At 34.6% G+C, this 23,703-nt stretch overlaps 1 protein-coding gene across 8 annotated transcripts; it reads left to right on the top strand.

Annotated features, from left to right (window-relative positions):
* Positions 1 to 974: 974 nt before the first annotated feature.
* On the top strand, positions 975 to 23,071 carry LOC146529662 (protein BCL9 homolog). 8 transcript variants are annotated; one of them, XM_085202194.1, is made up of 20 exons: positions 975 to 1,237; positions 3,571 to 3,666; positions 5,218 to 5,397; positions 8,624 to 8,754; positions 9,496 to 9,645; positions 11,965 to 12,093; positions 12,400 to 12,783; positions 13,829 to 13,949; positions 14,380 to 15,008; positions 15,098 to 15,206; positions 15,305 to 15,423; positions 15,586 to 15,754; positions 16,471 to 16,569; positions 16,827 to 16,934; positions 18,055 to 18,210; positions 18,824 to 18,938; positions 19,502 to 19,626; positions 20,057 to 20,253; positions 20,398 to 20,722; positions 20,854 to 23,071. In XM_085202194.1, the coding sequence occupies exons 2-20, from the start codon at positions 3,597 to 3,599 to the stop codon at positions 21,546 to 21,548; spliced, it is 4,011 nt and encodes a 1,336-aa protein (XP_085058320.1). In that variant the 5' UTR covers positions 975 to 1,237; positions 3,571 to 3,596; the 3' UTR covers positions 21,549 to 23,071. The 8 variants fall into 8 exon arrangements, with proteins under 8 accessions (XP_085058320.1, XP_085058322.1, XP_085058316.1 ...); XM_085202190.1 differs by having other exon boundaries at positions 976 to 1,237; positions 9,484 to 9,645; positions 11,968 to 12,093; XM_085202195.1 differs by having other exon boundaries at positions 976 to 1,237; positions 9,484 to 9,645; positions 14,395 to 15,008.
* Positions 23,072 to 23,703: the final 632 nt, after the last annotated feature.

The following is a 23,703-nucleotide window of genomic DNA, read 5'->3' as shown; positions in this document are numbered from 1 at the left end:
TGCTATTAGCTATAACTGACATACTTTATCAAAATCTTATACTATAAATAAATACAAGATTGGTATATTGGCTTCATAATTGAAATTATTATAACAATTAAATGACAATAAATATGTTTTATGTTTCTTTAAATTAATTGGCTAATAGCACGATCAATATCCATTTAGTCTATGACCAATGTCATGATGACAAATAACGTCATTGTTAAGTTTTGTAAAAATATAATTTGCCAAATGAAATTGCTCTGTTTACAATAATATGTTTGTCACTTTTTATTTATTTTTATATATAATTATTCGTCTACACTTATATAATTGTAAATATATATAAATTATCTTTGAATTGGCGTTGGTCGCCATATTGAATTTTAATTATATCCAAAAAATTAGAAAGCATAGAGTACAGTGCATATTATATTTATATATAAAATATTATTTTTGTTGTCTTAATCTTAAATAAATAAAATCCTAATATATACATAAATTAAAAAAGTAATAATTTAGCAAATATTACTTAATACCTTGTATTTTAATCTAAAGAAAAAATGCGTTCGGATACTTTGTATATGCATAAAATTATTTTATTATAACTCATATTGTTCCTATGACTTTACTCTGTACAATTTTAATTTAAATAATTAAATTATATACAAATGAAATTAAATTGTTTATAGCACTTTTACCTATTGAATTTACTTTATTAATATAAAATTTAAAATTTAATCCACCTTATAACTTAATTATTAAATATTCTAAAAATATTAAATTAATTGTCTTTAGTTTTAAGAATAAATTATTTTCTTGTAATTTATAATATTTAATTCTTAAAAACTTTTTTATAATATAAAATTATAATTATATATAAATATAATGAAATATATTTAACCACAAGTACACCAATATATATATATATATATATATATATATGATATTAATTCAAAAGAAAAAAATATATTATGTCGGTGCGAGTTACCGAACGAATATCTCACTGTTCTCGCACTTTTGTTGTTTTTGTGTAGAAAAGGAAATTTGTGAGTGAGAAGTATCCATCCCATGTGTATTGGTGTACATATACTATGTATGTTGTGTTGTGTGTGCGTGGTGATTTGTGTTATATGCTGATAGAAAGAAATTAATTAAATGAATGCTATTTTACCATGAAGTTTACATAAATGTGAAGAATCACCGTGTTTTGAGTTATCGAGTGCTAGAAAATCCGTCAGGAGGCGGTAATCATGTAGGTTTATTCGCTATTTGTGGATTCTGGATCTCGTCTCGTCGATGTACCATAAACAAAAATGTCAGCGATCCCGATTTTTTGTTTCTTGCTGCATACCCCTCGTTATACCTTAATTAGATCACACGAATGATATAAATTAATGTTAGACGCTTTCTCTGGAGGTGTCGTCGCGTTCGTACGGCGTGCCTTAGTATTAAATCGGCCATAATAAACGTGCGTTTAGTGTGCTTCGCGCCTGTCTACACCCGTTCTATCTCATTGTTTATGTATGGAGAGTAAACCTGGAATTTTTATTGCGTTTCGTGGTGAAGTAAAGCTTTAATTGAATATCTGGAAACGATCTGTGTTTGTGACGGCCGGTTGGCCGAGAGGCCGCGGGCGCCGCTAGCGTCTTCGCGTCCGCCAAGGTTCTTTAAGATCTCTATTTATATTAATATCTCGATCGCTTGCTGCAGCATAATGACATTCTTGTAATGAAGTGCCGTTCCGTGGATTTGTGGGACATGTGCCAATTATTGCGCCTGTGACGAATAACTCGCTCAGTATTTTGTATTTGTATGTATACAACATTTTAAAAGTGCTGTTTACTTGTGAATATGAATGGTGATCACTTGTTATTTCACATACATTTTTGACATTATCAAGTAAGTTTATAAATAAGTCGTTATATTGTTTATTATTTTCGTTGCATCTATTGCCAGCTACACATTTGAAAATTAATTATATATTCAAACAGGATCTAGAATGTAGGCTTCCTATAAAAACATATAACCTTCTATTTATGCTGTAGTTTGCAATACAGTTATAAACAAAGCTTAAAATTAAAATATCCACATTGTGTTTTGTAGCAACAACATTTTTTTTACATTAATTTATTGTGTAAAAAATTACAATTATATAAACTTGAAGACTTAATATAAAATACTATTGAATAGTAAAATTCAATAAATATTAATTAGTGTAATTTACATCTACATAACTCATGCACAATCAGCTATCATAAAAAGAGATACCTAATTATAGTAGCCCTTATCATATGTTTTAATAAAAACAAATTTCTTTTAAATATAGACACTACAGACACATGGCCCTTACCTATTTTCAATTTTTTTTAAATTATTAACCAGAAAATAACTGTTTATTACATAATTACACAGGATTCATTCATACTGAAATAAATCTTTTTTCTTTGAACAAAATACCAGCTCTTACAGTAACCTAATTTTTGCCCAAAGTTCTTTTCTCTCTCAATGTAAGAGCTTTGATGAAACAACACTGTTGTGCTACACTGTTATTTATATTTTCTTATATTTCGAGTGAGTTAGTTTCTTAGTTTCTTCTAGAATTATCACATTCTAGAATTTCAGCCTTTTAATAAAATGAATATAGTTATTCATATGAAAAAGAACTCTTAATAATTTATGTTCCCTGTTCTCCATTACAGAATCATATAAATAAAATTAATTTCTATTTATTTTAGTTTGTAACACATATTAGTTAGTATAAAGCTGAAATATTATACATAATGGGATAAATATGTAATAAATATTTAATGTATTATTACTAACAAGATGTAACTTAATATGAAAAATTGGAGCTGAACTACATTTAATTTTGTTAAGCATACTAATTGAAAATAAAGATATTTGCAATTGTCTAAAAATAGATAACTTGTTTTTATCAACAAAAATTCAAACAAAACCTATAAAAAATCTAATGTTATTCTTATCTAAGTTTGTTACATATAATGAAAAATTATGGAACAGCAGTAAAAGACAATGAAACAATGCTTATTGATTCAATCACCATTACAGAAAATAAATTAATTTTTATTTTTTCCGCTCTGCAAAATAAAGTGTAGGTTCCCTCTGCCTACCCTGTAGTGCAAAAAGTTCACCCATTTTTTAAATTGATGTAAATATTTTTAAAAATATTTATTTTTTTGAATCTACTGGTAGATCTTTTTACCATTATAATTTATCCTTATATTATTTTGGTTCTTCAGAATGTTATCAATAAATTTTTACATTTTCACTGTCTTTAGTTAGGTTGTTATAAAAATTTTTAAAACATTTTTTGTTTAATAACAAAACTAGAGTATAATATAGAAATAATTCATTTCAGGTCAATATCTATAAGACAGATTCCAGAATTCCATAAATTTTGTTAAATACTTCTAGGCTTAAGATTGTTTTAAGTAACAAATTATAAAATTGGGCAGGATATGGAGAACAGAATATCTTAACACTAGTTTTCCTCTGTCTACCCTGCTATGTGCAGGATATAGCGTGACTCTAAAAAAAAATAATATAATAATTTGTATTGCACAGTCAAGTTGGCGAAGGCACGTAGGGGTATGATCAAGGAGAAGGAGAAGGGCGGGGGTGCCCGTCTCAAAGATGAGCCTAATGACCCTGCTGAACCAGGTAAAGTGAAAATTTTAATTTAATGTGTGATATTTGAGTACATTATGGTGTAGAGATATAGCGTCTATCTGTAAAAGCTTTGGATGTAGGTTCAATTGTCTTTTCGTAAGAATGGGGAAGTTTTCATTTCTTTGATCCTCCAAAATGTGTGACAGACAGTGTGTGAGGGATGAAATGTCTTAACAATGGTTTCATTCTGCCACCTAGTTAAAATTTTAATTCGACAAAAAAATTATAATAATACATGCTCATTAATCTTGTAGTAGAAAATTATTATAAAAATATTCTTGAGTTTTACTACACCAGTAAATAATTAGTGAAAGTCTCTGAAATTCAGTGGAGCACAACTTAAGAACAATATCTGCAACATTGTAAAAGTATGAATTTTTAATTCTCGCTAACATATCAAAGTAAGGTTGGATGCTGTAATATTTCTCAGTTAATTAATTAATTTTACTTTTGGCGTACATAATATATTGATATTGATATATGTACTCCAAAAATAATATAATTATTTAATTATTAAAAAAAACATTCTATTGACAGTCATTATGCAACAGATAAATATATAGAAAGCTAGTAAATATATATAACTCACACATTATACTGACTTTAGCCTGAGGGCTCCCATGCACCTTTCAAAATCGTGTTAGTTTTAAACCAACTGCTACTGCTTTGTATTGGGAGCTCAATATAATTGAGATATATAAAATATGTTTTTGAGTTATTCATACAATAAATCATGGCAGATATTATTGCAATATACTATGTATGTATATGATAAATATTACATTCGGACAGACTTACTAAAAAGTTTCTTTTTAATGTTTTTAAAAACATTTTGCCTTATATCACATTCAGAAGGACTAAGTTTGTAGTATTTGCTATTTTTTCTGCCTTTACACCTCTTTTGTTTTCCTGCATTGTAAGCAAAGAGAACATTATCAATAAAATTTATCCCTTCTTGTATTCTTTCCTCTATCAGGGAACTTTTATGTTGTGGTTTCATGCCATGTTTAGTAAATAATTTGTTTGGTTGAACACACTTATCCCAGGAACTACTGAAAATCTAGTTTTTATGTTGAATAGTCTATTTTTCAATAAAGGCTATCCAATTATTATTATTATATTATAAATGTGAGAGTGTGTGAGGATAAATGTTTGTTCCACTTGCACTAATATAGTTTATACATCAGAATAGCATATAGGCTACAATTCATGTAGTCATTTCGTATAAAATAGTTGTCATATAAGTTTAAGCCGGCGAAGCCGCCTTTGGGTTGCCAGTAGGTTATATCATTTACAGTTTCGATGACTGTATCTGCGGTCAAATTAACTAGGTTTTTAGTATGTGTCATACACAATTATTAGTTATTTCCATCTGACAATGCAGGCACAGCCGCAGGTAAAAGCTAATGCAATTATGAAATTAAAAAATAAACTTATCAAACTCTGGTGTCGAGGTGGTAGGTGTCTTCACACTGGATTCCCTCTGCATATTCTGGTGATTGTGGGATACAGCATGAAGCTCATTTTTATTTATTAAACCAGGGCACGGTTCCCGTCCGCCATCGGCGTCACTGCCGACACCAGCGGCATTAAAGAAGGAGCCGGACGAGCCGACGCACAGAGTCAAGATGGAGCCGCACAGTCAGGGTGGGGACGACTCCAGCGCTGACCTCGGCGTCGACGGCATTAAGACTGAAATTGACGGCCTCATGGACAGTGACGGTGAGTCTTAGTTAAAGAAGTACCGTATAAGAAAGTTCTTTATCTAAAGAGTAGTAAATAAGTAAGTAAATAGCAATGTAAAATATGTTTTATTTTACTATGGAAATTATTGTAATATGGAAAGTATGACAGTCAAAGTTTGTCCCAAGGCATCAACTTTTTTAAATTGTTATAATAGGTGTTTTAGGTACCTTTTTTTTATTGAAAGTTGCTGGATTTTAACATGTGCTGTTTGTTGAATGCTTTAGTTGGACAACAATTGAGGCCACAAAGTGTGACTATAAAACCAACTGGCTGTAGGTTAGATCCCCACTCGAGGAGATTAAATATTTATTTAAATTTATATTTCCATTTCTTCGCTCTGGTCTCGAGGTAAAGCGCGGCGTTGAGTTCTGCCACTCAACACGCAATGCTTCCAGAAATCGGTAGAAAGTGGGGAACGGAGTGTCTTAACACTAGGTTCCCTCTGCCTACCCTGAAAAAAAAATCATATCACTTAAAAAAAGTGCGTTCCAATAGTTCTGCGTTATATTTTTGTACTCAATGTACCTTTGTAATAGATATGTTGTGTTACGTGTTATAAGTGAATTGCTATTTTACAAAACTATAAACAAGACTGCAATCTATGTTTATACTGTAAACCATTACGCGTGCAGGTGAATCCTGCTTATCTCGTCACTGGTCTTATATAACAACTCTATATAGTTGTAGAGGCCAGTCGTAGCGCGTGTGGGTATAAGAGCGATAAGTTATGGGTTCGATTCCCAGTTGAGGAAATCAAATATAACATATTTTCATTTTTTCGCTCTGGTGTCGAGGTAAAGCGCGGCTTTGACTTGCGCCATTGAACACGTAATACTTCTAGAATTCGGCGAAAAATGAGGACCGCAGTTCCTTAACATTAGGCTCCCTCTGCCTACCCTGCACCTGTACTAATTGAGGGAAACAGCTTGAAGCTGAAAAAAAAAGACATTTTGGCATACCAATTGAAGGTTTTCTTATCGTGAAAAGCTTTTTCACCCTCAGTTCAGCTAGTTCATACATACGAGCGACGGTGCAATAGGCTATGGTATTTAGAACGTCGCGATTGCGGCATACGGCCGTCAGTTGACATAGAAGTGCGTATAATTAATATACCCATAAAAAAATAAAAATCTAGATAGAATGCTCATGTTTTGACCTATTTATACTTTGTCTAAAATCCGAATATTTATTGAATTATATCAATTTTAAGAGATGAAATAATTCGAAAACTTCTTTTATATTATTTAAATAACAAATATACAACATTAATATTATCGTATCACATATGGTATGTAATATATATTATATAGCTGTATAAGTAATTAAGTACGTACGACATTTAATACATATTACTAAAACACCTGTCGACGATTATATTGGATATTGCCGGAAAATTTGGGAAATTATTTGCACAGTAGAAGCAAATGAATAAAAACAACATATTTTTTAAAACAAGTAATTTTAAGTGACATCTAAAAAGTTTCCGGAAAAACGAACGCCCCTTGACATTCGATGTATACTTGAAAATATGCATTTTGCATGAAATTTTCCCATCGTAAGTGATTAATAAGACCAAAATGACGCAAAGGGGTAACAAAGTTCATCAAGATTCAAGATATCAAGAGGGTTGACTTGTATAATATAGTAAAAACCGGCCAAGTGAGAATCGGACTCACGCACGAAGGGTTCCGTATCATTATTTAAAAAAAAACGGTAAAAGAGTCACGTTTATGGTATGGAGGCCGCCACAATATTTTATTTTGTTTTCATAGAAAAAATGCGTATATAACAAATATTTGAGGAAAGCAATTCATCTTCTGTGAAAATTTTAACTGTCTATCACACGGACTCATTTATAGTTCCGTTTTTCCCTTTGGGTACGGAACCCTAAAACACCTACCTTTCCAGTGGCAAGAGAAAGAGACAATAGACTTTATACTATGCTGCTCCGGGATATTAGATTATGACAATTTAACACTTTAACATTGTGTAATTTAAAAAAGTAATGAAAAAAAGCTGATATTATAAAATATTGGGATATACTTTAACATTTATAGTCATTTCTCTCTATCTATAGATAATCATAATAATCATGATAACGATAAAACCCCCTGCACACGACAAACAGCGTCAGGGACAGATAAAAACGCATTAGAACACCACAATGCATTATCTAATTTATTACTTTAGCCTTAACTTATTTGTTACAGTGTAGTAAATCGTTAACCTCTAACCAAAAAAGGATTTAATGGCGCTTTATAATTGCTTTTCGTTTTATTAATTCATTTAAATACGACCAGTGCTATTAGAGTCGACATATTTAAGTCCATAATCAACTTGCTAACTGGAGCAATTATTATGTATACGAAGCGAAATAAAGAGCATGTGCAGTGCGGTCAAGAAGTCGTGGCCGGCTGAATTTAGCTGTAGATGGCTCCGCAGATTTGATTTTAGGACTTTTCTTACTTTGATTATTTTGTTCCCGAGTGAACAATACGTAAAAGTTCAGAAAACCTAACTTTAGTTCGACCACGACTCGTTGACCGTACTGTATAAGCACTAATGAGAAGAACTTTGGTACCAGTGACCTACAATTGAATATACACATGTTGCAAATATACTGTCCTTGCAATTTACTACATTACGAGAACAATACGCGCTTTACAACGTTATTATTAAAGTAAAGGAACGATTAATTGCATGACCGGTGGACATATTGTTTTTTTTTTATAATTTTAATATTTACGCCATCTGCTTCGTATAATTTGATCGAAGGTTGTTTTTAAAATAAGTAAGAGATACTATGTGTGTATTTAGTACATAAGGTTCTCGTCTATTACTATGTCGAAAGCAGGTTCTATTTTATATGAAAAATATTTTGTAATGTTAACTTAAGTTCACGCTTTATCCCTAGCGGGGTAGTCAGAAAGAACGGAGCGCCAAGCGCTACGGCTCGCCTTTTAGATATTCAGCCCGCAATGTCTTGTAAATGTAAATTGTCTTGTCTTGAAATGTCTTGTCACTAGGTTTTCTCTATATATGTACGTACCTTGCTATAAACAGAAGATGATCAATTCAAAAAATAAATTAAAAATGTTTTCTTTTATTATTTCTTTTCGTTTATAAATATTGGTATAATGGCCATAGCTCTGTTCTCTTCGCGTGATAAGGCGTGAAGTTAAAAGACTAATTTGTATTTTAGGTGACCCCACAAAGTCTCCACAGTGCGAACTGGGCGGTCCAGGCTCTCTAAAGTCGGAGCGGCTTTCATCTGACTCAAATGATATTATTGACCCACAAACTGGGCTGAGAGGTTCAACTGGTAATTTACAGGTAAGTGATACGAACTCGACGTGATTAATTTATAATACTTGTCAAGTTTTTAATGTGTTTTTGTTATTTTCTAATGTATCTTTTATATAATATATTTTAATTATTAATAATTAATTATATGTCATTCCTGATACGAATGTTGTTAAGCCGGTTGTGTATTACATTTGTATTTTGTTATATATTTCTTTTATTTTTTTAATAAATAAAAAACTTTTAGAACTTTACCGTTATACGTAAATATAAAAGGTTTAGTCCATAATAATCATGAAAAAATACGTCATTAACTAACGTGTGTAATCCCTGGAAATACCGAGTTAATATAATATAATCTGCGAAGGTACGATTTCTGTGCATTAAATATTTAAAAGAAATCGATTCTAGAGCAATGATATACGCGGGCTAGATGCCGATGAAGAAAGGTCTAACGTAGTATTTTTAGCTCTATAGTAAATTGGCATTTATTTTTTTCCAATAATGATAATGTAACGTGACAAAATGTAATAAATTTTAGGCTATATAGTATATTGATTGTTTAAAGCAGTGTGTAATTATTTTTGAAGTTCTCCAAAATTATGAATGTGAAGTTGATTTAACAATTCAAACGGATGCCAATTTAGTTTCAAAATATTTTTCAATTCAATTTAATAATAAAAAAGGGGTCTATTACTATAATGTCTAGAAATAAGACACGTTTACGTCAAAAAAGATCTGTGTCGTCACGTATTCCAGGATGGCAACCAGAACTGTCGGAACCCCAATGGGCCGGACATGGGTTCGTGTCGTATGGGCGGCGCGGGCGCGATGGGCCCCGGTGTGTCCATGGGGCCCATGTCCAGCGAGGCGCAGACGCTGCCTTCTAACGTTATTAGCAAACAGTCCGGCAGTATGGAGGTAATATTGATGATCTTTTTATGTTCATTTATTTTTTTGTAGTAATAAGTATAAGGTCGGGGTTTGGTGTTCACTTGATGCATAAACTATTTTTATCTTTTTTTTGGCAACATAGGGTAGTCATATATATTCTCACCAGAGTTTCTTGAATTTAGAATGTGTTTGCCTTTTCTACAAAATTCAGTAAATATTGGGAAATGCGGCTTTGACATCAGACTTCATATGGAATTTCTATATACAACAAAGAAGTATAACCGACGTGATTTCATATATTCCAAGGGAGAACGAAGTAAAACTAACAAATTTAGAAACTTTGATATCAAATTTCATTATTTGTAATATGAACGTGGAAATTTTTAAGTTAAGCATGTAGCTCAGGTTGTAATGTTAGCGATTTCTTATAACATCACAACTAATCTTTAAAGTCTTATTCGCATATATATTTATTGACGTTTTGTAGAAATTTTAGAAAGTCTGTTAAATTATATTTGCATATAATGTTAAGACACTTCGTTGCCCCCCTCTCTCCTAGCAGATCTGGAAAATTAAAGTAATTCATATATAATAATTCTTCCGATTGGGAATCAAACCCACAGCTGTCGCGTCAAACGCGCTCCCACTTATTTTTTAACATTTTATTTATACTATATGACAAATATTCAAAACACTCCAATTTGAATTAGACACGCAAAAGCTATCACGTTTATAACATTTTAATAATATAGCTAAAACGTTCTCTACGTAAGTGGACAGTGAGTGACTTTCGATCGATTATCATTTCATCGATACGATTATAAAGCTCCGCCGTACTGTAAATATTTGACACGTTACTGACGTATGTTTTATTTATTCTTTTGTTATTTTGTTATTTCTATGTAAAACGTATATTGGTAGCGATTATCGTGATGGTTGTGGGTTCATTTCGTGTCATGAAAATTAGGAAACGTAAAATATAGGCAATAATAACATTTGTTTTCACATAGGATTTATGCGAAATTTGTCTCGAAATCACAAAAACAAAATATAGAATTACGTGGATAGAATAAAAAAAAACGCTCGAGTTAATGATAATTGTGTATAAATAAATCATAGCCGCCTTTAAGCTTAAGCTTTTCTTGGAAAAACTGTTAATGTATGCTTGCAACAAAAATCGCAACCATTCGACTTCCTTCAATATTAAGACAGATTAAATAAATTCCCACTGTTGTACTTATTTATTTTTTTAAAAAAACATCATTTTATGTGGAACTAATTAATTCTTTTCACTGTCAAATATATTGATATATTACAAACACAGTTTAACATTTTGATATAACATTACATAATATTTTTTTTCCAAAAAACATAAATAATAAAATATATGTAAAAGTTACATTACCATCCGTATTATTAAGGTTTTCATACAATTATTTCAACTCGATATGGTCTAATGTGGTCAACAATGGTCTCATTAGCGACAATTTGCTTGTAGTTTTGACAAGTTGCCACCCTCGTACAAAATGTAATATGTCGTACAGACTATATGAAGCAATAAACACAGGTTTACAATTGTTTTGTTTTTAAAAGAGGTGACACACGTGCGTAGGCAATGTATAATACAAATATATTTGAACGTCCTTTAGAAAGCTTTGTTTTATTCTTGAGTTAACTTTTTAAGTGATTTCAAGTTTGTATTAGGTATGTGTGATGGACCGTGTTGCTAAGATTAAAAAGGTATTTCTTCTTAAATGTAGTGCTAAAATTTAATAATTTTGCTTAACTTTATTTTATTTGCGTATGTATATATCGGCTACGGTGATCTGTATTATTATTTTATTATATTTTCTTATGGAATGTTTCTTTTTTATATAATTGAAGCCGCTATTATGCAATAAAATTATTAATTGTATGATTAAAATGCAATTTTTTTTAAATAATTAAATTTGAAACTCGTTTATATGATAATAAATAATAATATCTTTTTGAATTTACAAGATATGTTATATAGGCTTCTTAATTTCTTATATTATTTTAAATTATAATTTTTTACTTATTTATTTCTATAAAGACTATCCAAACAGTCCGAGGCTGTAGTGCTGCGGTACAGCGTTTGACTGTAAACATGACGGTTGTGAGTTCAATTTCCACTTGGGGAAATTATTTTCATCTCCTCTATCTGGTAACGGAACAAAGCGCGGCGTTGAGTTCTGCCACTCAACAAGCAGGCGGTGCGTGAAGAACGAAGTGTGTTAACACTAAGTTCCTTCTGCCTACACTTTATGCGGAACACATCGTGTGAGGCTTAAAAAAGAGTGTACAAATAATACCTGTCATGTCCAGCAGCAGAGTCAAATCTTCGTGTTCTCTACACACTTGGCCAATAAGGGAGCTGAGGCGGTCATTTCTGGACAGCATCACTCCATTATAGCGTATCATTGCGCTCAACCTGGCACTAAAAAGTATTTGGAGGTAGGTTTATTAGTTTTATGTAGCTTGTTTATGTATTTTATAGGTTATATTGCGCGGGGAGTGGGGTACGGAGTGCCTTAACATAAGATTTTCTCTGGCTACTCAAAAAAACATTTTTTCCTCTGTAATATTTTGACTAAAGTATTAAACTCATGTACTCAGATATAGCATTTGTACAAATTTGGTGGTATAAAGATACTTTATATTTTTGGTTCATAATAATTTGTTGCTATATGATATCTATGTGTGCTATATGATTCTTATATTCTATTCTTATATCTATATTCTTTTTGTTTCTTCTTGCAGAAACATCCTTTAAAAATGGGACAATTTAACAAACAAAATCCCGCCCAATGGTTAAATAACCTTGCCATGGCGAAAAGTCGCGGCGGCATGCGAGGCGGTCCAAACATGATGGGTGGTCCAAATCAAATGGGTCACATGATGGGTGGGCCTATGGGTCCTAACATGGGACCCATGGGTCACGGCGGCATGGGGCATATGGGGCCTAACCATATGGGTCCCAACAGAATGGGTGGACCAGGCAATCAAATGATGATGATGAAAGGGCCCGGCCAAATGGGGCAAATGGGCCCGGGCATGGGCCCCATGGATGGGTTTCCAGGGGGCACCCCGTCCTGTGGTGTCATGGACGGCCTCGGTGCTGATGGTGAAATGCCCTGGGACACCGTGAGTATTATTGTCTATATCTAAACAATTTTAAACTATATAGATAAACTAGCGGCTGCCCGCGGCTTCGCCTACGTGAACTACGTTATTATTAATTTCTGTCTCTTTAAGCACCTACGCCCTATAAGTGACGTCTATGCAAAATTTGGGACTCCTAGCATTTGTAGTTTCATACAAACTTTCAACCCCAAAAACAACCCCTTAGAAGTCGAATATTGCAAATTCCCGTCTTAGCGAGCACCTACGTCCTATAAATAACTCCTATGCAAAATTTGATATTCCTAGCACTTGTAGTTTCTGAGATTTCGTGATGAGTGAGTGACCTTTCGATTTTATATATATAGATAAATATCAGGGCTTTATATTATTTCGTTATGGCGACAATATATTAAGACAGATAAGAATAGGAGGAATATATAGACAATATTCATTTACATTATATTAGCAGATAATGTAAATGTAAACTGGGTTGTTTCGTTGAATTATTATTTATGTGTAAGAATAAGTTATATCAGACAGGGGCTGTATAACTATCTATTGCAAAATAAATTTAGAAACTCACACCAAAATATTTGAAATTGAAGATATCGTCGGCTAAGAGTGTAAACCTGCAAACAGCCTATTAAGCATATTTTCAGGAGAGGCATAAATACTATGAGTATATGTATATTATCAGAAGGTTATCAAAATTTCGAAAATTGATTTGTATTCTCTATATATGAAATAAAAGAATCATCAATTTTGTATAACTTTGCATTTTGTATTGGTCACTTTCGAATTGTTTAAAAATGTACATGACGAAAACTTATCGTATTATTTTAAACATATTATTTTAAACTTAATATCAAATACGAGAAAAAAAAAAGAATGTTGTAATTTTTCCTTAAATCTCCCTACTCCATGAATTTCGGCGTAGCTTTATAGGAAAGTATGGCTAACAATCAGAGCGATTGAATAGTTTCCAAAAGGTGTAGGTTTGAGCCCCGCTACGTTTTTATATACAATTTAGTTATTTAAAATGTTAAAAATAATTTATTTCTTTTAGAAAAACCCCTCCGTAATGTCGAACGGTATGGCAAACGGTCCATCGCAAATGCCACCCTGCTCTGAAGCAGGTGGTGATAACGGCTCCAGTGACAACCTCTCCTGCCAACCTGGACCAAAAGGTGACTGATTATTGTACCAGTTCTTTGTTTTTTTTTTTTAGTAAAGGATAATAAAGAATATAACGGTCAAGGGTTCGATTCCTTATTGGGGGAATAAATTATTTTAATTTCTTCGTTCTGACAATAAGATAGAGCACACAAAGTTAGCTTTGTGCAATAGCAAAACCAGAAGTTATGACCGTATTTGTACCACAGCTATTTATAAAACTATTTAAAAAAAACACAAATTCAATCAGCTTCATGCTGTAACCCGCACGTAGCAGAGTAGGCAGAAGGAACCTAGTGTTTTAGGAACCGCCGAATTCTGAATGCCGCGATTAGCCTTGGCATCAGAGTGAAGAAATGAAAATATGTAAAATTATTTTGATAACTTAATTTCAGCAGGGTTAACCGTCAGTCTAGGTGTTAAAGAATATTTTTCTATGTTCAGCTTCAGTCTCTTCAGCAGGTGTCAAGATACCCGACGAGAACCTCACGCCGCAACAACGCGCCCACAGAGAGGAACAGCTGGCGACTATAAGGAAGATGCAACAAATCCTATTCCCGGAGAGCGGATCCAACCCAAACCAGCCCAATGATGGGTCACAAGCACCTTCAGATATTAACCCTCCTAATTCTACAGCTAACATGAACATGTCTTTTCCTCCTATGTCGGCACATGGACCGATGTCCGGGCCTAATGGACCAATGGTGTCTATGCCTAGTAGCATGAACAGCGGCCCCAGTTGTACCATGTCTGGACCGATGGGCCCTAACGGACCGATGGGTCCTGGTCCTATGGGCCCGGGTGGTCCGATGGGACCAAATGGTCCCATGGGGGGTCCGATGGGCAATATGGGAGGACCGGGTATGGGTATGGGTGGGCACGGTTCAATGGGACCTAATGGAATGATGGGGCCTAACGGACCGATGATGTCGGGAATGGGCCCCAACGGACCGATGGGGCCGATGGGTCCTTGTGGAATGAAAGGAATCAGAGGAGCCTGTGGGGGACCAGATATGAAGCCAGGAATGTGTACAGACATGCACATGGGACGAGGATGTGGTGGACCTATGGGAGTAAGTAGGGTTAAAGATGATTGGTAATAATTATTATTAACTCTTAAAGTTAGAAACAGTAGATTAACTGATTTGTTTTTTTTTTTCAGCGTATGCCCAACCCTATGGGTGGTATGGGCGGGCCTAAACCTTGTATGATGGGTGGACCACACATGGGTCCTAGAATGATGCCAGGACCAAATCTTAATGCTATGAATGGTAATATTTATTTATTCTGTCAACAAGCATAGTTTAGCTATATTTAAACTGGTTTTATTTAATTTCATATTTCAATATTATTTCTATGTATTGTCCAGGTGGTATAATGATGGAGGGTGGCATGATGGGTGGCATGGTGCCTCACGGTGACTGCGGACCCGACCACCATATGCCTGTCAATGGCCCCATGTGCGACGAGTATGGACGTGGTAGAAATGTAAGTGACATTTATTATTGTTTAACTTAATATTAATAAAATATTTTATAATGTGTTACGTGACGTAATAGTTTATTTGTAAGATAGTAACATTGTTTTATTATATTATATTTGAATGAATGTTTTATTATTAATAAGATAATAACTGGACATTATTCACAGATGGGCCCCGGCGACCCCGGCGGGCTGGGTCCAGGCCTGGGTCCAGGCCTAGGTCCAGGCATGGGGCACAAAACTTCTCGCAGCCCTAAATCCCCGCCCCAGGACATAGATTGGCAGAAACTACACCACCAATTCTTTGATGATAATAAAAATATGGATAATGAACTAAGTGAGTGGATTTTTCTACAATTTTTTTGTTTACTGAGGTAGCTAGAGAGAAGCTAATGTTTAAACGATGGAGATTTTAAGTTCTGTGAACAAATGAAGTGGAAAGTAAAGAAAATTGCTAATAAAATATAAACTTTTCTTTCAAATCTCCATCTTCAAACAATTTTTAGGGATACTTCATGTTAGTTGATAAAAAATGATGCCGCATTTTGTTTTATCAGATGGAGGAAATAAAAATATTTTAAATATAAACATATTACCAGGTACTATTGAACCCATTAGCCTTCTTTCTTCCTTCTTAGCATCATGTGTAATGTCAGCCATTGTAATGCAATTTATATATAAATAATTTTTATACTTATTATTATTTCATTCATCAATTTCCAATTAATGCATTTTAAAAATATTAATAACTTTAACAATAAGTAAAAAAAAAATAAGTTACATTATAATGGTTTCATTTATAATACAAGGTAAACAGAGGGAGATCTTAGTGAATAGACACTCTGTTCCATTTTCCACCCAATTTTTGATATTGCGTGTGAGTGGCGGAATCCAACACCGCGATTTATCTTGTTGCCAGTGCACGAAAAAATGAAAATAACTCCTTCGTGGAAATGGAACCCTAAATCGCAGTTACAATCATTGCCGGCCTCATATATTTTATTTTTATCCATTTTTTTTTAGTTTTTAATTTTAAGTGTAATATCTATCCAGGTACACAAGTAAAGTCACCCTGTTCTGAACGTGGCGGATGTTTGCCGCCGCCGCCTTATGGTGCCTCACCTTTACACCGTTCTGCCTCAGTGCCTATAGGTAGTTTTTTAAAATATTTTTCGGAGATAGAGTAACGGAACTTGAATCCACGTCTCTTGGAAACTGTCCAACTTGGCTAGCCTAAGCGCAGACCTTTGCCTCGACACCAGAGCGGATAAATAAATAATTATTAAATGTAAACAGTTGTAATAAAAATCTAAGCTATGTTACCAAGTAAAAAAAACTTAATTTACAATAAAAAAAACTAATGGAATATTAGAAAATAATGGAATTTTAAATTATTTGCTGCCCCACAGCTACCCAATCTCCCTCCCAAGGTGCAGTAATGTCAATGTCTGCAGAAGCTTCACGAGCCAACTCAGCGCTATCCAGCCCCGCACACTGCAAAAAACCGGACGCACCTGGTGTGTATAAGCATTTATTTTTGGCTTACATCCGTACACACACATATAGATATATACACATACAGATATACACACGTACATTAACATGCATATTACATATAAAGTATTATACACTGCCTGCATTTGCTGTCCTGCAAACTGCAAGACATTGAATGTGACTGGAGCGTATATTTTTCTTTTTTTTCTAATACTGCTGTTGACCTGAGATAGTCTACTCTATTCATAGTATACGATCTTGTTGTGGGTAATATATGTACACCCATCGACATGACTTATATATACATGTAGTACTCTCAGGTGCACATGAATTTTTTTTTTATTTTCAACAGAAACACAATAGAATAAATTATTAAATTATAAAACATATGTAGTGATACAACATACATAACATATATGCATCTACATACATTTATTTATAAGTTTATATACATAAAATATATTTTATTTTTACACTTGGTAAATGCCTAGTTATTCCCATTTATAGACTTTTAATTTATTTATCAATCATAGTATTTGTATACTGTTGCTTAAAGTGCTAAGTGCTTAACTCAGAATGATGTATGTTTAATTCTTATTATAAATATTTACGCATTTATAACATGTTTTAAATATGTATTGAGATTTAATAAACAAAACTTAAAAACTGGACTTAACTACTAAATTTTTGCCAACGAAATTTACAATCAAAACGTTCTTAATAACAATAGACTCTGCTTAGTCTATTATATATATATATGTGTGTTAGTATTTCTATACGCATACATTTCACACTGTTACCCGTACACCACATATCATTCATAAAATAACATTTATTTTGACACTAAAGTAGAAGCCATAGACGTAGAATTGCATGATGTTTTTTTATCTATGTTAGACATTTTCCCAACCACAATATAGATGTCTTTTTTTTATAATTTTTTTAAATTATGTTTGGTTTCAAGTGCACTATGATTTTTTTATTTTTCTGTAGTTGTAATGGGTATTTTTTGTTTTCCCCTACCCCGCAAAACGCTTGACCGCTTGAAATCCCGTGTGATGAAATAACGACATTAAAACGCAACGATTGGAACATATATAATAACAACTTGGGTCAATGTTGGACGAAACTTTGGCCATAAAGAGATACTAGAGAAATTGGACGACGGCGTGTTTGTACGTACGCTCCAATGTTTGGCGGCGCAGCAACAGAAAAACCAACAGGGATCGATACAAAAGGAACCGAGTTTAATGCCGGTGCCGTCGCCTCAACAAATATCTTATCTCAACCAGTTCGAAGGTAATATTATATGGGTTATTGCCGTTGAACTAGATTTTAATTAACATTCCACTCAATATGGAATGTTGCTAAATATTAGGAACGGGGTGTCATAACATTAAGTTCCCTCTGTTTACCTTGACGTATGCGGGATACAGCCTGAAGCTAAAACAAACAAAAAATTAGTTACTTGTATATATTGTTTTGTTCGTAATACAGGTGGGGTCAATGTTCACGGATAGTTTTTGCTATGTGATTGTCGCTTTTTTGTGTATTTTTTATATATGACCAATTTGTATAAAACATAAAAGTACATTGTCGTTTTATTTTATAAATGAATTTAATAAAAAAATATCTTGAATAATATATTCAAATTGGCCATATTTTTTTAATTAAACGAATATCGATTTTGTGTCTATTTGTGTTTATAATAATCTCAAAATCGATATGCCTAGTTTTTTTAGTGTTTATAATGTGTGTAACTTTCATTTTGGTGATGGTTGGTGAAAATGTGCTAACATACTTTCATACTCTATGGCTAATTCGTTCTATCTCTGTTTGTATGTTATTACGTCGACGTTATAAAGTTTATATTTCAATGATAATTATCTTTAATGTGAATTTTCTTGGTTAGGTCAAGAGTTAACAATACAAAAACAGCCTAACACGTCGTTGAAAGACAATGGGCCGCCGTCGAACAATGGCGGTCAAACGCCACAGTCGAGTGCGAATCAAAAATCACCAGCGGGGTAAGTTTATATTTCCATATGTTTTCTAAAAATATTTTTTTATGCTTCGTGTGGAACTACCACTACTACTTAAAAAATAAAATCAATACGTTTTCTTTTTTTGTTCTCAATTTGCCATCATTATTTGAAAATAAAAGTTTCGATATTCCAAATTGCAACTGCATATCTTATCGCAATTAAGATAAAATAACATTCAGGTACTGTCAAATTTAAATCAACTATAAATTATCTGCTACGCAATATTCACGTTGATAAATTTATATTTAAATTTATCTCTTATGAGATACTTAAATTTAATAAAAAAAGATCCAACCAAGTTCTTAAGGAGCGGCATAATGTCTAACTGTAAACGCGATGGTTGTAGCTTCTATTCCCACTCAGGGTAAAAAATATTTTACAGACAGAGCAACATTGGGTTATGTCACTCAGTATGTAATGTTTCAAAAATTGGACTGTTTTGTGGGGAACAGACTGACTCAACAGTAGGCTCCCCCTACCTACGATGAATTTTTTTTAACTTCACGCGAGGTTAAAAAACTTAAATATAAAAAAAATTTTTTTAGTATGATGCCAGGCACACCAGAGCCACATTCATCATTATCGGAACAGAGAGCGGGTCGCTTCTCCTTAGAACAAAGTCCCGGGTTCAACAATCCGCAGACGCCCACATCAGCTGCTAATACAAAAGGTACATGAAGATTTTTATAGAAATCAAACAAGGTACAGTACGGCTGATACGTCGTGGCCGCCCTGAAGTAAGCTTTCCGAACCTTTGTGCATTATTCACTTGGAAGGAAAATCAAAAGTAAGAAAAATCCTAAAAACAAATCTGTGCAACCGTCTACATCTAACTTATTTATTTATTTATTTAACGCTTTATTACACCAAGATAATACAACATATAAAAATAATAATAAAAAATAACATTTTGGTGTAAAAGCGGCCTTATCACCACAGGTGATCTCTACCTTTACCATAAAAACTAATCTAACTTAATCTCAACCTAACTTAAGGGCGGCCACCACTAGTTGACCGTACTGTAAGACTAAGTAATACATAAACAATTATATATATATGCAACCAATAAAAACTAATTAAAATATATAAACAAATTGCAGACGAAAAATCTCGACCAAGTCCATCATCGAACAGATCCAGTCAAGACCCCTCAAAAACCCCGCAGCGGGATAGTCGCGAGGGTCGGGAAGGGCCCTCGCTCAGCCAAGGGCCGTATGCGCCATCCTCCACTGCCAAGAGCAGTTGCAGTGTCACCACCAGCTCACACTCTGATGACACTATGGCGTCTAATACTGAGGTGATTGATTATATATTTTAAACACAATATGTAGTAGTAAATAATTTTGTAAATAATTTTAGGTTATATACAGTTTTTTGTCAGACCCACTTTAAATAAAACCACAATTTCAACTACTCTATAAAAGCCTCACATATATTACAGACTACGTTGTCAGGAGGGCCCAACAGCACGAGCTTACCTGGGCCATTCCCTGGCGCGTGCAGTATGAACAGGCCTGACAATATCCCCATCAACCCCAACCAGGGCCCCAACGGCCCCATGGGCCCTGCAACCTCCTCCTTCGACCCCATCTCCTCCCTCGCGCAGATGTCGCAGCAGCTCACCAATACGGTAGGCGGTGCGCCCCCCATGGGCCCAGGACCCGGCGGGAACGGCATGGGGCCCTTTGGGTCCGCGCCCCACCACATGCAACACCACCACCCGGCCATGCATCCGCATGGGCACCATATGATGATGAATGATTTAGGTAGGTTTTGTTGTGTTCTTATTTACATTTAGTAAATAAAATTATACTTTTTTGATATAAAATAACATATACCTTTATTTTATTTATTTTGAATAAATTCTATTTAGATATATGTCTTGACTCTTTTGTAGGATGTCATATGGACAACATGGGACCAAATATGGGCGGACCCATGGAAGGAATGATGGGCGGCGGTGACTTCCCGCCCGATATGAACCTGAGCCCGAAAATGGGCGGCGGCCCCATGGGCGGGCCGATGGGGCCCATGGGGCCGGACGCGGGCATGATGGGCGGCCCGCGCATGGCGCACGGCGCCGGCAAGATGCCGCCCTTCAACGGCGCCAACGTGCAGGTGAAGGCGAGCGCGCCCAACACCATCCAGTACCTGCCCACGCGGCCGCAGATGGCGTGCAACAGTGGGCCTCGTGGGCCGCCGTCGCTGGACTTCCTGCAGCGCGTCACCAGCCCCATGCAGTTGGAGGGCAAGGCGCCGGGTGGACTACAGTACGGCGTGATGCGCGCGCCCACCATGCTGCGCATGCCGCATTACGCGGCCGGCTTCGCGTCGCCGCCTCCCGGCGCGCCCGGCGGGCCCGCTTTCCGCGCCAAGGGCCCGGCGCGCATGGGCGCGGCGCAAGCGTTGCCGCCCTCCATGCAGGGCGCGCCCTTCAAGGGGCACGGCGGTGGGTTTGCGGTGCCGTCCACGGCGGACCCCAACTACGCGGCGCAGTTCCACAACTTCCAGCAGCAGCTGTACGCCACGGGCAGCCGTGGCGCACAGCCGCACGCTCCCTACCCACACGCGCCCTACCAGCCGTCCAAGTGATGACGCGCCCCAAACATCCCCCGCCCGCGACACCCTGTACAGACTGTACAAACTTAGATGTGTTATCGTGTAGGCTACGTAATTTAAAGCGGCCTAGGCGTACTTTGGCCGACGGCGATGATATAGATTTTTATGTTATATTTTTACACAGACGCGCCGGGATTTCAGTGTATCGGTTCCTTTACTTAGCTATTTTATATATGATTCCTATGCACGCAGATATCTAGTCAATTTGAAATTAATGCCCCCCGGGCCTCCGATTCCCTCCAACCTGCCCCGGCTCCGCTCCCCGCCCCGCGGTCCACACTCGGAACTACATAAACATTATGTAAACAATATATTTTGTCCATTTTAGTTTTAGATATTTTAGGGAAATTGGTTTAATATATATTTTTTTGGCTCCTAGGCCAGTATAGCTCTTGGAACTAACGCGCTAGTTTATTCTTATGAGTATTTTATTCATTTTGATCTGATAGCAATGTTTTTCTGTCTTCCATACCTATAAAATCAAACTCTACTAGGACACAGGTTGTAAGTTGTGAAATGGAAAAACGCAATAACTTCGAATTAACGTTAAATATTTACTTTATTTTACGAGAGTACTTAAAATCTAATGCCATATAATTTGCCACGTGATTTTATTAGTTCGTTAATATTTCGAACTGTCTATTTATTTTTATTATTATATATCTTTGATGCCAATATACATATATTTTCGAATGCTACAACTTTTATAGTACATAGGGCATGTAATAACGCTAGGCTAGTTAGTTCATTGTGGACGTCACAGTGGCCTTTTTAATGCCTTTTTTTATGAAGCGATGAACCCCGAGCACTGCGGATAGTTGCTCACGACGAGATATTGAGATCCTTATGAGATTAGTGTAGATACGAATCGAGATGGAGGCGTCACGTGGCACACACTGTCACCTCTGCGTGTGAGTTCTAGAACTTTCTTTTTACAAGTACATGACGAGTAGATATTATAGCACAAATTTTATTAGTGTCGTGTCACGTGGTACCGCCATTTTGAATGTCTACGATTAGAGAAGGGCGTGGCAATCTTGTGAGAAGCACAACAGTCCAGTAAGAAACACCCGCTAGAAATTAGATAGACTTAATTTAATTGTAATTATAATTTAAGGTAAAGAATGGTTCTTGTTTTAGTGTAAGTGAAGAGCAATGATATAAAATAGTTTGTGTAATATTAAACTTAAGATAAGAGATGAAATTAAGATGCAAACTATTGGTTGTGATTCTGACACAATTTGTTAAGTTGTTCGTAGATTTGTCACAGAATATTTGTGGAAACTTAACGTATTTCATGATAAGGCCCTTTTTTATTTTTTTTTTCTTTGTTTTTTCGACGTTTTTTATGTGTCGTTCTCGTTTGTACATCGCTAACAATAATTGTACAGAGTACTTTTGGACTTAATTTAAGGCAATAAATGTATTTATTTTATAACTCGTGATGTAAGAATTTATTCTTAATTATTATAAAAAAAATATATAATATGCTTGTATACTCATGTTTTATTTACCTAAGAATATACTATATAAGTAAATAATCTGAAATCACTTGTCATGCGTTTCAAATTATTTATGAGATTGCTAGAACTTATTACAATAATTGGCATAGAACTGCAAGTAAATCTTTCAATTTTTCACATTTAACTAATGCAAACTTTGCAATTAACAATAGCCTACTGCAATTGAAAAGAAAGCACTGAGAGATAGATGTCTTCCTAAGATGTTAATAGTCCTACTAATACTATAATATTATAAATATGAAAAATAGTGAGAATGGATTTGTGAGGTTGCAATTTCGTAGCAAAAATAACATATAAATCGTGGCGCAGTGGCACAAGCGTGTGATTGTTAACGCGATGGTTATGGGTTCCATTCCGACTCGGAGGGAATGAATTATTTCAAACTTACAGCGTGAAGGTAATAAAAAGATACCATTTCTGTAAAGATTTTGTTTAATTAGGCTATAATTTAACAACATTAAGGAGGCCGTGGATGGATTGCTAGTTATTGCTAGACTTACTTAAAAAATAAAATATATTTCCTATTAATATTATGTTTTATATGATTTTTTTTTATATATTTAATTAATTATAAATTCTTGTGACCTGTCTATTCTAAATATTGA

This window comes from Heliconius melpomene, chromosome 18 (genome assembly GCF_056956725.1).
Source record: "Heliconius melpomene rosina isolate 202511_hmr_F chromosome 18, ASM5695672v1, whole genome shotgun sequence".
NCBI classification, from domain to species: domain Eukaryota; kingdom Metazoa; phylum Arthropoda; class Insecta; order Lepidoptera; family Nymphalidae; genus Heliconius; species Heliconius melpomene.
The sequence above is the reverse complement of the archived record's forward strand: the minus strand, read 5'-3'. Positions and strand labels throughout refer to the sequence as shown.

Excerpts from the sequence above, each read along its gene's own strand:
- LOC146529662 (XM_085202188.1), top strand. The coding sequence starts at position 3,597 with ATGATCAAGGAGAAGGAGAAGGGCGGGGGTGCCCGTCTCAAAGATGAG. Across the intron at positions 3,667-5,217 it reads TAATGACCCTGCTGAACCAG|GGCACGGTTCCCGTCCGCCA; the intron begins GTAAAGTGAAAA and ends TTATTAAACCAG. Across the intron at positions 16,935-18,054 it reads CAAAAAACCGGACGCACCTG|AGATACTAGAGAAATTGGAC; the intron begins GTGTGTATAAGC and ends TTGGCCATAAAG.